Source organism: Eretmochelys imbricata, chromosome 4 (assembly GCF_965152235.1).
Source record: "Eretmochelys imbricata isolate rEreImb1 chromosome 4, rEreImb1.hap1, whole genome shotgun sequence".
Classification (NCBI taxonomy): Eukaryota; Metazoa; Chordata; order Testudines; family Cheloniidae; genus Eretmochelys; species Eretmochelys imbricata.
The window spans coordinates 43,698,985-43,713,034 of record NC_135575.1 but is presented as its reverse complement, the minus strand read 5'-3'; the positions used below and the strand labels follow the sequence as shown (position 1 = coordinate 43,713,034).

Below are 14,050 nucleotides of genomic sequence, written 5' to 3'. Positions count from 1 at the left end.
TGCAAAAATGTGTGCACATTGCACTGTTTCCATCTAGGCACATATACTGTGCGCATTGCTATGGTATCCAGCCACCATACGCAGCTTGCAATTTCCTTCCTTTGCCTGTCATCTCTGCTCAGAATTTTTTCAGAACTGTGTTCAATCAAAGAGCAGGAAATGCAGAAGTGTAAGAATCAATAACTTGCATTACATATATGATCCACATTTTATTTGGATTTACCACTGTATCATAAGTCAGGTAACCATTTTTCTCATCTTAAATCAGTCAGATTACAACCCTTATTTTAAATTTAAGGAAATTCAGTAATAGCCCCTGATAATAAACAGAATTGCAATAAAAATTTAAAAGGTAGTTTAGTTTGGGGTTTGACAGTCTTGAGGATTCCTTAAGATCATGTTCCTCAAAACTTTTTGACTTCCTACTATAACTAACATGGTGCAGCTTATCATATAATTTCACATTTTTCACTATTTTCAATAGCTATAACTGTATATAAAGTGACTATATGCAAGTCAACAGCTCAGCCTGTATTTGTCCTAAAACTTACAGCTGCAGACATAGGCTTTAGCAGCAAGCAGCTTGTAGCAGAACTTAATTAAATAAACCCATGTTATTTCAATTAATGAGAGATACTAATCAAACATAGCAAAAAGTGCACAGAAGAGTTTTAAGGTCATAGCAAAACAGCAGTAACTCTTGCACGTCTCTCTATAAATATTACTCTGTTAAATGTCAAATGTCCAAAGTCTCTCTAGAGGCAAACGTGTATCTAACTAGACACAATGGCACGAAGAAAATAAGACCATACTAACAGAAACAAAAGGCAGTCTTTTTTTTTTTTTTTTTTTTTTAAGTCAATCTACAACAGCAGCAAAAGAACAGGCTAAAATGTCAGATTTCATCTGGATTCTTAAAAATAAAATCTTACTCATCAGTTTGAAGACCAACGTATCTTGGACTGGGAACTAACATGACTCTGACATTTTCCAGTTTTCCTTTCAAAATGTGCATAAACTGGTCAAGGTGACTTGAAGGTGGTTTCGTGGTGTATGTTAAGAAAGCATCATCAAAGTTAATGCAGAGTGTTTGTGGCTGATAATGATTCCCAAATGCCAAGCGACCCTAAGTTAAAAGAAAGATGAATTACTTTATTTTGCATTGCTTAGTTTACACTACTTACACAGAGTAATGAACCAGTCTACCGTGCCAGTAAAAACTATGAGTCAAATCTTAGCCACAGTGAAGGCGGTGGCAAAACTTCCACTTACTTCGGTGGGCACATCTACAATAAAAGACTCATGGCATGGCTGCGGCTGACCCAGGCCAGTTGGCTTGGTCGCATGGGGCTGAAAATGGGCAGTGTAGACATTCAGGCTTGGGCTGGAGCCCAGGCTCTGGGATTCTTGCCCTTGTGGGGTTTTGGAACCCTGGCTGCAGCCCAACCCGAACATCTACACTGCCATTTTTATCCCCGTGAGCCTGAGCCCCACAAGCCCTCGTCAAGTGACCCAGGTTCTGGGACTCTGTGCCACAGGTTTTTTATTCCAGTGTAGATATACACAATGGGATCAGGACTTTACCCCATGTGTCCAAACCTGCAGCCCTGACCCAGGTGTCCCCTTGAAGGAGTATGAAGACCCTACATCATTAATGCTGAATTACATTCAAACAGCAGCACTACAAAAAAAAAAAAAATGATCATTGTAGAACAATAGGTAATCAAGAATTTCAGATTCTGTGATAATTTACAATGTACTATGACATATCACAAAAGCTGTTGAACACTATTCTGAATTCACCTGGTACCAGAAAATTCCACTGATTTTAAAAAGATCCTAATACCTATATTAAAAGTGACATGGAAATAAATAATTTCAGTAAATAAGCCACCTAGTTAATTTGTTAGTCTCATATTTAAAAGAAAAAAAAAATCACACAAAAATCTGTGGTTGAAAATCCAGAGTAAATGGGCTTTTATAAGGGTAGCAGAATTTGTGCTGAAAAAAAATAAAATAAAATAAAGCCAATTGAAACCACCTTCATGATTCAAATAAAAGCATGTCAGAAATAAAGAATTAAATTATGGTAATAATGAAGTCACAACTGTAAAAGTGAATTTTAAAGTTTCCACAACTTAAAAGGCATTTATTTATTTATACACCAAATGGCGAATATGTCACTTACTGTGCTAACATTGACTTTGATTACAGGAATAAGGGATCTCCATGAAGAGGAAGGGTCTTGAGATTCTGTTTTTACTTTAACACTAAAAGACAAAAAATCAAATCTATATTCAAATATATGTAATGGACATAAACAAGAAAAATCAGAACTAAAAGCTTTCATGACTCAATCTTTGTTTTGCTACACAGGGGTCATCACCAGATATCTCATTAAAAGATGCTATGGTTTAACAAATATGTGCAGCAGTCAATTTTACAAGATATGCAACAATAACCACACATATCTAAAAGGAAGATCAAACCCTGTTTTTAAATATTACAGATAATCTTGAGGACAGTCAAGCTTAAGCAGCAAGGAAGAGAAGTTACTCATTACTTCTAGCACTGCACACATTGTACAAGATATTATGATTTATTGTCTGTCAGATTTTTCGCTTAAGGCATAATGACTTCAGCACAGCACTACCTGAAGAAAAGTGACTGACTAGGAAGAGTTAATGGCCTTCTTCAGAGCCTCATGCTATTAATCCCCTGGAAATGCCTTGTACTGCAGTAGTTCTAGCTGTTCTAAACTGAAAGAAAAAGCCAACAGATGTGAATATTCTTTTGTTTTTGTCATAAAAGTTGTTGAAGTTTCAACTGATTTTGTACACTGCCTTTTCTAGAGAATTAGAGTCCTATACATTAGGACATCTCAGCATTCCATTTATCTTATAATTTTAATTTCCCCCTCTACCTTTTAATTATGCAAATCTTAAATGGGAGAATTTTACAATTTAAAAGTATGTAATGAGAGCTGTAACACGTATGAAAAAGGAAGTTCTCATTTTAAGACATATTTAAATAATTAGTTATCAAAAACACTCCTGTCGATTAGCTTGCTAAAACAAAACTTAAGAACATGAGTGCTGAACAGAAAATATTCAGGCAATTAAGACCTCTTATATGCAGATTGTCTTATACTTAACATAGGGCTCGATTGTGCTACCAGGGTCTAGGCCTGGAGACGATCTTCTATATACTCTACACCAGAGGTGGGCAAACTACGGCTCGCGGGACCGTCCTGCCCGGCCCTTGAGCTCCCCGCTGGGGAAGCTAGCCCCCGGCCCCTCCCCTGATGTCCCCTCTCCCCCGCAGCCACGCCGCCGCGCGGGCAGCGCTCTGGGCAGCGGGGCTGCGCGCTCCTGCAGGGGAGTATGGCAGCATGTCTGGCTCTGACCAGGTAGCACGGCTGCCAGACATGCTGCTCTGAGCGGCATGGTAAGGGGGCTGGGGCCAGGGCGAGAGGTCCCAGTGGGCAGTCAGGGAACAGGGATCGGGGGGCAGTTGGATAGGTGTGGGAGTCCCGGGGGGGCCTGTCAGGGGGCAGTTGGATGGGGCGGAGGCGATCAGGGGATGGGGAACAGGGGGCTTGGATAAGCATGGGAGTCCCAGCGGGCCTGTCAGGTGGTGGGGGTGTGGATAGGGGTCGGGGCAGTCCGGGGACAGGGAGCAGAGGGGGTTAGATAGGGGAGGGGGTTCCGGGGGGTTGGATGGGGTGGGAGGTCCCAGGAGGGGGCTGTCAGGGGACAAGGAGCAGCGGGGGTTGGATTGGTAGGGGGGGGTCTGAGGCCAGGCTGTTTGGGGAGGCACAGCCTTCCCTACCCGGCCCTCCATACAGTTTTGCAACCCCAATGTGGCCCTCAGGCCAAAAAGTTTGCCCATCCCTGCTCAACACTCTCCCTCCCAGGAAGAAATGTGACTCAACTGCTTCCAATTACATGGTCTTATTCCTGGAGATCAACAAGATTTGTGGTCTGTCCCGCTGGACTATTCTAGGAGGCAGGGAGCAAATACTTTCTCCCTCGTGTCTCACACAACAGAACAATTGGGCAGAAACCCGGGGGGGGGGGGGGGGGGGGGGGGGGGGGGAGAGAGAAGCACTTTTCCATTTCTGATTGGAAAAAAGACTGTTCCTCTTCCTCCTGGACTGGACTTAATCACTGATCAATTCATGTGTAATCTTCAGGCTTAAATACTGTAATTTCTTTTATCTGTATGAAACCAGATAAAAGTACCAGCGCTCTGTTCTTTTCACTAGCACCCTATGGAATACCAGGTCAAATTCAAGGTTTAGGTTCTTTCAGTACCCAACATGAAACTGGCCCAGTTTACCTCAGCTACCATTTAATCCTGGACAATCTTGATCTCCCATAAGTATGACCCATTGAAACATTGGAATTGTCAGCCTCAAGAATAAAACCCCTTTATGCAGATGAGGGCCAGTGCTGTGCACATTCCCAAACATACATCAAGGCAATCTTTTTTCTTGCCCAACACCGCCTTGCATTTCCTCTGTTGGCCTCTTCCGAGCAAATTGTGCTGAATTGAAACTCAAAGGTATGGCAGGATTTTGATATAGACAACCATTCACTAAATACTGAAGTGGGGATGTAATATTTTACCTTTCGAGATTGGAGTGTGTTGTCTCTCTTCCATTTTCTTGTGCTTTTTCATCCTCTCTCCTTGATGGAATTATTGTTGGATCCAGTCCAAATAATTCCTGAAGTTGTCCATAAAGGGCAGAGCGGTTGTAGACGTGAAATTCAAAGTCATTCACCATGATATACAGTCTAGTTTCTGCTTTTGGATCTATAAAAGTAAAAGAGGAAAAGGAAAATACTTCTGATTCTACTCAGCAGTTCCTCTCCATAATTCAAGCAAATTCTTCAAAAGTGCATAAATAGTTTGGAAAATGAACTCTACATTGCAGAAAACAAATATTGAAGTACATATTAAACAGATGTAAAAAGAAAAATCCAGACAACGCACAACAAATATTTCTTCACAAAATTGTTGAATATGCAAAAAGGACCCTGATTTAGTTTCTAACAGTGACAGTATTTTGACTTTTGCCAAGCTATTATAGAAAAAAAATAGAATTTACATTACACAAAGTTGTTTATGTAGGTTACTAAATTAGTCATTACAAAGTAGAAGACATAATATGCCAATTTCCAGTATTAAACATGCACATTTTAATATTAATTCAGTATATTACAATTTCAGTGGTGATGCTTCCCCAAATTGAAGAGTCAAGTATGCAATAAGCAAACTAAATAGTACAATATTGCCATTACGAGTGATTTCTTCATTACTAAGCATACTTCAGAGCTTTATTTCTTTACTCAACTTTTTGACTCCTACGTGGGACAGCAATGATCCAAAGTTTATACCACATTCAATGGCTTACAGAAAATAAATTTATCACCTCACTCAAGTTCCTATATGAAAAAAGTCAACACCAAAATGGTTACAACATTGGCTGCATCAGCAGATGACAAGAATTGAATGCGCATACAGAGAAAACTATCTTCTCACTACACATTTTCTCATATATTGCTGAACGTTGTGATCTGGCACTCTATGGTGAAATTGTCTGAAAGCCTTTGAGGTGATCTATCATCCTCTTATCACATGCTTTCAATATAAAAAATTTAAACCAATTTATTTTCGTGAGATCTAACTCATAAAAAGTGTTAAGTTGAAGAGATAGCAAATTGGTAGGGATGCACATAAAAAAGCAGGATGTATAGTGACTTGCAGATCACATGCCACTTATTTAAAGTGATGCAGAAGGTTGGGGTTTTTATTGTAAACTTGTGCTGTTAATGTGTTTTATCTGTCCCCATTTCCCCCTCTGCAAGCATGTTGCAGGTAGTACATAGCTTTTTCCTCCCTTAAAGTTTCCCACCTCGGCCATCCCAGAGGAAGTGTTAGCATAGAAGCCACTGGTGTTTTAACCAGTGTACATCAATCTGCTGACAGTAGCTTCAGGCAACATGTTGGTTAAAATGGCAGCAGGTGACTATATTATCATCTGCATAAGAACTCTGACTGTTGGTATGGTAGGCGACCAGCTTGGCTTAACAGTGAAATCTTCGGTGAGCTTAAACTCAAAAAGGAACCTTACGAGAAGTAGAAATTTGGACAGATGACTAGGAAGGAGTATAAAAATATTGCTAGAGCATGCAGGGGTGTAATCAAGAAGGCCAAGGTACAATTGGTGTTGCAGCTAGCAAGGGACGTGAAGGGTAACAAGAAGGGTTTCTAAAGGTATGTTAGCAACAAGAAGGTTGTCAGGGAAAGTGTGGGACCCTTACTGAATGGGGTAGGCAACCTAGTGACACATGATGTGGCAAAAGCTGAAGTACCCAATGCTTTTTTGTCTCGGTCTTCACAGACAAAGTCAGCTCCCACACTCCTGCACTGGGCAACACAGTATGGGGAGGAGGTGAGTGAAAGAACAGGTTAAGGACTATTTGGAAAGGCTGGACATGCACAAGTCCATGGGTCCGGATCTAATACATCCAAGGGTGCTGAGGGAGTTGGCTGATGTGATTGCAGAGCCATTGGCCATTATCTTTGAAAATTCATGGCGATCGGAAGAGGTCCTGGTCGACTGGAAAAAGGCAAATATAGTATCCATATTTTTAAAAGGGAAGAAAGAGAACCCAAGGAACTACAGACCCATCAGCCTCACTTAAGTCCCCGGAAAAATCATGGAGCAGGTCCTCAAGGAACCCATTTTGAAGCACTTGGAGGAGAGGAAGGTGATCAGGAACAGTCAACATCGATTCACCAAGGGCAAGTCATGCCTGACCAATCTGTTTACCTTCTATGATGAGATAACTGGCTCTGTGGATATAGGGAAAGCGGTGGACGTGATATATCTTGACTTTAGCAAAGCTTTTGATACGGTCTCCCACAGTAATCTTGCCAGCAAGTTAAAAAAGTATGGATTGGATGAATGGGCTATAAGGTGGATAGAAAGCTGGCTAGATTGTCAGGTTCAACGGTAGCTATCAACGGGTAGCTAGCTGTCTAGTTGGCAGCCGGTATCAAGTGGAGTGCCCCAGGGGTCGGTCCTGGGGCCGGTTTTGTTCAACATCTTTTTTAAATTATCTGGATGATGGGATTAATTGCAACCTCAGCAAGTTCACAGATGACACTAAACTGTGGGGAGAAGGACAGATATGCTGGAGGGTAAGGATAGGATACAGAGGGACCTAGACAAATTAGAAGATTGGGCCAAAATAAATCTGATGAGGTTTAACAAAAACAAGTGCAGAGACCTGCACTTAGGAAGGAAGAATCCCATGTGCCGCTACAGGGTGGGGAACGACTGGCTAAGCAGCAGTTCTGCAGAAAAGGACCTGGGGATTACAGTGGATGAGAAGTTGGATATGAGTCAGCAGTGTGCCCTTTTTGCCAAGGCAGCCAATGGCATACTGGGCTGTATTAGTAAGAGCATTGCCAGCAGAGCGAGGGAAGTGATTATTGCCCTCTATTCAGTACTGGTGAGGCCACACATGGAGTACTGCATCCAGTTTTGGTCCCCCCACTACAGAAGGGATATGGACAAATTGGAGAGTCCAGCGGAGGGCAACAAAAATAATTAGGGGGCTGGGGCACATGACTTACGAGGAGAAGCTGAGGGAACTGGGGTTATTTAGTCTGCAGAAGAAGAGAAGAGAGTGAGGAGGGATTTGACAGCAGCCTTCAACTACCTGAAGGGGGTTCCAAAGAGGATGGAGCTCAGCTGTTCTCAGTGGTGGCAGATGACAGAACAAGAAGCAATGGTCTCAAGTTGCAGTGGGGGAGATCTAGGTTGGATATAGGAAACACTATTTCACTAGAAGGGTGGTGAAGCACTGCAATGGGTTACCTAGGGCGGTGGTGGAATCTCCATCCTTAGAGGTTTTTAAGGCCTGGCTTGACAAAGCCCTGGCTGGGATGATTTAGTTGGTGTTGGTCCTGCTTTGGGCAGGGGAGTGGACTAGGTGACCTTCTGAGATCTCTTCCAACCCTAATATTCTATGATTCTATCATAAAAAAGGTAGAACTCTTTAGAACTCTAATTTCTAACAAACAGAACAAAGGAAAAAGATTGAGCGAAACAATGAAGCTGGAAGTAAGAGTAACGGATAAGACAACATTTGAACCCAGTTTTGGAATTTATCTTTAAATTATAGGGAAAAAACATTCTAATGGATGAGCAGAAAGATAATACTTGAAAATTTAAGTTTAGCTGAAAACCCTGAAATATTGGAAATGTACAGATTTTAAATCCTTTCCAGGTAGTACTTTATATCTGCATACTCTTTCACCCAAAGAACTCAAAGCATTTTACAAATGCTAACTGAACATACCACCACTATGAAAAAAGGAAGTATATCAGACTATAGGAAAAGCACACAGAGTATGTGACTTGCCCAAGGTCACACAGCAAGTCAGTGGCAGACCCAGGAACAAAACATGACTTCCAGATCATTATCCAGTTGTTAGACTACCACAATGATCTGTTAGCATGTGAAATGCAACTGGTATAAAACCTCTTTTTTAAACAGATATGATGCTAGAATTTTACCCAATTATACACAGGATTAGTTCTTGATTACAGAAAACAGATTTACTTTAAGCAATTACTTAATATGCCTAAGCACTGGCACATGTTAGTCAAAGTAGCCACTTTTGTAAACAAGTTTAATAAGAATTACCGAGACACTCTTAATTATACCTCATGCCACTAAAGCTGATAACTTGTACTCTAATCAACCAGGTTGGGTGCTGGCAGTTTTTGAGGGTTTTTTCTTTTTGTTTTGTTTAAGAATTTGTAACTTTACCATACAAAAACAAAACAAATATGACATGTGATAGGCAAGATCTCTATACAAAACTTTCAGAGAGCATTTCACTGATAGGTTACAATCCAAGGGTGAATATAGGCAAGAATAACCAAAAGCGATTACTAATCTCATGGTTTCTCAGGTACAAAGGTAAGAAAATGTCATGGTCTCACGATAACTCCTATTGCACACACAAAAAAGCTTAAATGGCAACGCTGCAAGGACTGCATCAGCCATGAAGACTGAACTGTGTTCTGCCTTCTGAAAGTGGTCTTTCCATGTAAGCTTTCACATACAGTGGACACAAAGTGTGAGAAAGCTAGCAGTTTCACTATCATTTTGCACCTCTTCTGCGGATAAACACACCTCTAGATAAACTTCAACTGTAGAACTGGCTAACAGTCACACTTCATGAAGTACAGTTCTATAGTCACACTATTCTATTTCTCCATCTTTATATAATAAAAACATACTGAACCATTAAGTATGCACATGCCTAAACCTCATTACCATTTGCTGTAACTTTCTTTTCTTCATCCATCCCCCCTTTCTTTGTCACCCTCATTCAAGTCGAAACTGTGGATTGTAAACTTCTTGTGACAGGAATCTTAACTTTCTAATCTTCTGTAAAACACCTAACGATTTTGGATATTAAATTAAATTAAGCACTAAATTCATGTACTAAATTGCAAATGATCAAACTCACAAATATCTGGACATTTGGGCACACTTAAAATCTGTAGAATATTAGTCTGTAATATGGAATTGACTGATAGTTAAAAACAACAGGAATATTTAATTATATGATTCCATATAGAACATTTGAGTGGCATGCCTTGACTTACTTCTGCTACAGATAGCTTGACCTAATTATGTAACAGCATGATCTAATTACATAAAAAACCCACATAATTTCCCCATAATTACCTGGTTGCGCAAAAAAAAAAAAGTGTCCCCATTACATATTTACTCAAGAGACCTGAGCTGCTCTGAAATACCACTTAGTCTATTTGTCTAAATTATGGACTGAGGGAAACTGATGCAATTCATATCTTGTGTTAAATAGCTTGTGTTCCCTAACCATTACTCCCATCCACAAGAGTTACATATTTACCTACAAATAAAAGCCAACATTCCATCCTTTATCCCTCCTGCTGAGTTTTCTCCCACCCCTCCATAACTTGAGTTAGTTTCCCAGGCTTTTTCAATGTAAGTCACATTATTTTAAGAAGTACAGAGTTATTGTACCAACTTGGTTTTACACAAATAAGTAAGGAAATAAAGTGTGCTTCACAGGAAGTTAATTAATTAGCAGCAGCAAATCACAGAGGTTCAGATGAATTATGCACAAAAATACTGGAGTAGACAATAGCTCATCTGGGAGATCTTCATTATCAAGAATATACAAAAGTTAATTTTATAGCTAATACATTCCTTGAGGCAGCCATTAGACTTCATTAATTGAATGAGTTGAATTATAATTCCTTTATTAAAAAAAGAGAGGGGCTTAAAATAGGTAATTATTTTTACAGGCTTCTAGGTTTTTTTGTTTTGTTTTTTTCAAGCGTTAAGGAAGAGGTTTTGTCCTCTTTTTCACACATCAGAACTCTGCTCCAAAATATTTTTAGAGAACACACGCAACTAAGAAAAATGAAACATTTTGGTCATCATATTCTTAAAGAGGAATAAACACTACACCATTCTCTTCAGTAATGTTATCAATTTTAATTGAAAGTAAGATGAATAAAAAAGGTTCTGGCTTCCTCAGGGCTTAATAAAAAAAATGATTTCTTTATATAACTGATTATTATTATTAACAGTCATATCACCACACTTGTTCAGGTGATACAATATTAACAGTTCCTCAAAGCTTAGCAATTCATCAGAGATATTCCTCATAAAGTGAAAAATGATCATTAATAATTGTTTAAAATCTATTCCCAACTATCACTACCTTTTCTGTAATTGAGAAAGTCAGCAAGTGACCTAACTGAAGGGGAGTTGGGCGGGGGGAGAAAGAGGGTGTGTTTAAGAAATCCTAGGCTCAGAACACAAAGGAGTGCTTTAGTTTTCTGGGATCAGATGCTACTAGACCTTCTTCATAGTGGCAGACTCACTTTACTACCTCCAATATGAGTGGGAATTGTATTGGTTTCTGGTAACCCAGAACAGTTAGGATTACGAAACATTTATAACTCTTGACTACATTCAGGAGGTAGGGGTAGGTGATAAAAAAAAAAAAAGTGTTTTCCCCCCCAAAAAGAAAGAGGTCTCCCTTCTCACCATGGTCTAAGATTGTTTCTTAATCAGAAAGATGGTAATTATGTTAAGAGACACAAACAAAGATTTTAGGTGTATCCCGCATAAGATATATTGCTCTACCTTCTCGTTCTGTAACCACTATTGTAGGTAACAGCAGGACCCATACACTCACACCCCAACCCATTCACACACTGGACTGGATCCTGGGTCAGAGTGTGCACAAAAATGCAATAACTACTCCTGAGTGGCGATACAAACACAAAGTAATCATCCATCACAGAACTCAAGGTATCATTAAAAGCCACTTGGCTTCTCAGATAATTCGCTTGACATGGGTTTGATCTGCCTAGTACAATACACACTGATATCACGGCAAATGAATTGTACTATGCAGGTCATACCAAAAGGGTTTTAACAAACCACAAACCTGAACATATGTCTACAATAAAATCTCAAAATGAGAAATATCTAATAGTTGTACACTTGTTAATGGCAAGTCTTTCCTTTTGCAAGTAACAGATTGAAAGAATTAATGTTCCCTCCAAGAAGTAGTGATAGGAGAAAGTTTATTGGGCGGAGGGGGAAGAGAAGCATTCTGAAGTTTTAGTGGATTATGTTACTAATATTTTACTTCTATTAAAGCATATTTTATATAGCACTTTATAAAACACAGAGACTGACCCTACTCCAAAGTTTACTTTAGTCCCTGATGGCTTACTAAACCCTTTAGATATGCATTTTGGGAAATTATGTAATAATTTCAGTAAACTCAAAAAAAGTTATCAGACTTGTTTTCTTTATTGCTTTAGCTTTATATAATGCTTCCACGCTCCATTCCATTAGCTTTTTTCCATGCTCCTATATATTCTATGGAAAGTGAAAATTAGAATAAGTTCTAAAGAAAATGTTCATTAGCACCTGCCCTAGTTTTATCAGAGCACTTAATGGTTAAGATTATTTAAGTAAAAGATGTAATTATTCCTTAAACCCTTGACCTCAGCAGCCCATTTTAGTGGTTTGCCAGTACCACTCTAATAAAAGATATGCAGTGCTCACATCACTCCTTTCATTAACCATTTCCTCTTCCCCCAGCCCATATCTTGTATTTCATATACATATTATTCAGCAAACCACACCACTGACTTACTGTTGTACCCGCTCTACCCATAAATCCAACCCACTCTACATTCCAGTTTGTACCTCCCACCAACAGTGGCAGAGTCTCTCACTGATTTTTCCATCCCTTTGAGTGTTTGGTTTCGAATTTAAAAATAAATATATATATTACAGTATTCTTGTAAAATTCACTTTCCCACCCCAAAACACACACACACACACACAGAGTTTGGTACTGTGGTACCAAAACAAAATTGCAGCCTTCTCTCTGTTATCAGAGTTTGTCTGGAAACCTCCTCTTCATAAAAAACACAAGCTTTAATATTCATGACAGGCATGCAGTGGCATGGAACAGGATACCTTGCAGAGCTCATGCATGGTGCTGAGAGCCAGGGAGAAGGAAACCCTCTATTGAGTATTGCATGGCTGACAACTCCTTAGCCAAGCTGTATAAATCTACTCCTTTATTCCCCCAGCCTGCCCCTGCTGCTACAGGCTCTTCCACCTTTGCTTCCCTATGTAGCTTCTGAAGTCCAGTCTTGTGATAGACCTTAGTAGATCAGCAGAAACCATGGGCTTAATGCAGACTCTAAGGTATGCAGCTTATCAAAGAGAAGGTTGAGAAGTGACTTCTGTCTAGGTCAGGGGTGGGAAAACTACGGCCCGCGGGCCATGTCTAGCCCTTCAGACCTTTTATCCTCAAGCTCCCACCGGGGAGTGGGGTTGGGGGCTTTCCACCCCAGAGCCTGCACCCCAGCCGAAGCCCTTAACCCCCTGCACCCCAGCCCCAGCCCTGACCCCCTCCCTCCCTCCAAACCCCTCCATCCTAGCCTGGTACACTGTCCTGCACCCCAAACCCCTCATCCCCAGCCCCACCCCAGAGCCCACACCCCCAGCCAAGCCCTCACACCCCTCCGCACCCCAACTCCCTGCCTCATCTGAAAGCCACCTCCCACCCTCTGAACCCCACAGTCCCAGCCCGGAGCCCCCTCCCACACCCTGAACTCCTCATTTCTGGCCCCACCCCAGAGCCTGCACCCTCAGCAGGAGTCCTCACCTCCTCCCACTCCCCAACCCCCAATTTTGCAAGAATTCATGGGCCACCATACAATTTTTATACCCAGATGTGGCCCTCGGGCCAAAAAGTTTGCCCACCCCTGATCTAGGTACTTCTTCGCGTATGCATAATGTGCCTCAGGTGGCACGTGACCAGGATTCATCTCCGAATTTAGTCTGCTGGTTGGATCATTAGCTTCTCTGGCTCGGGCTGGGTACTGATGGTGACTGACGTGAATACTGACCCTATGCCCCCTGTCTAGGTATTTAAACATGGAAAAGCTGTCTGTGGGGGAGAGAGGGGCTTTTCAGTCTTGCTGACAAAAAGACATAAGATCCAATGGCTGGAAGTTGAAGTTAAACAAATTCAACTTTGAAACAAGATGCAATTTCCAACCAGAGAGGGTAAACAAACATTGGAACAGCTTAAGAGGGAAGGTGCTGGACTCACCATCACTCGGAATCTTTAAGATTTGATATCTTTCTAAAAGATACACTTTAATCTAGGTTTCAGAGTAACAGCCGTGTTAGTCTGTATTCGCAAAAAGAAAAGGAGTACTTGTGGCACCTTAGAGACTAACCAATTTATTTTAGCATGAGCTTTCGTGAGCTACAGCTCACTTCTAGCTTCTGAGAGAAATTCTACAGCCTGTACACATGGGTGGGGGGGCGGGGGGGTCAGGTGGATGGTCATGGTGGTCCCTTCTGGCCTTGAAATCTGTGAATCCTCTTGCTCATCCTCTTCCTTTGCGGGTCATGGG

General features: G+C 40.9%; 1 protein-coding gene across 2 annotated transcripts in view; it reads right to left on the bottom strand.

The window, feature by feature from the left end:
• The window catches only part of BLTP1 (bridge-like lipid transfer protein family member 1), a 244,078-nt gene that overhangs the window by 191,790 nt on the left and 38,238 nt on the right, over positions 1-14,050 (bottom strand). For both annotated transcript variants that reach the window (XM_077815193.1, XM_077815194.1), the window contains exons 7-9: positions 4,632-4,818; positions 2,189-2,270; positions 933-1,126 (exon numbers count right to left, since the gene is read on the bottom strand). In XM_077815193.1, the coding sequence (XP_077671319.1) occupies positions 933-1,126; positions 2,189-2,270; positions 4,632-4,818 (463 nt within the window). The remainder of the gene's footprint in view (positions 1-932; positions 1,127-2,188; positions 2,271-4,631; positions 4,819-14,050) is intronic.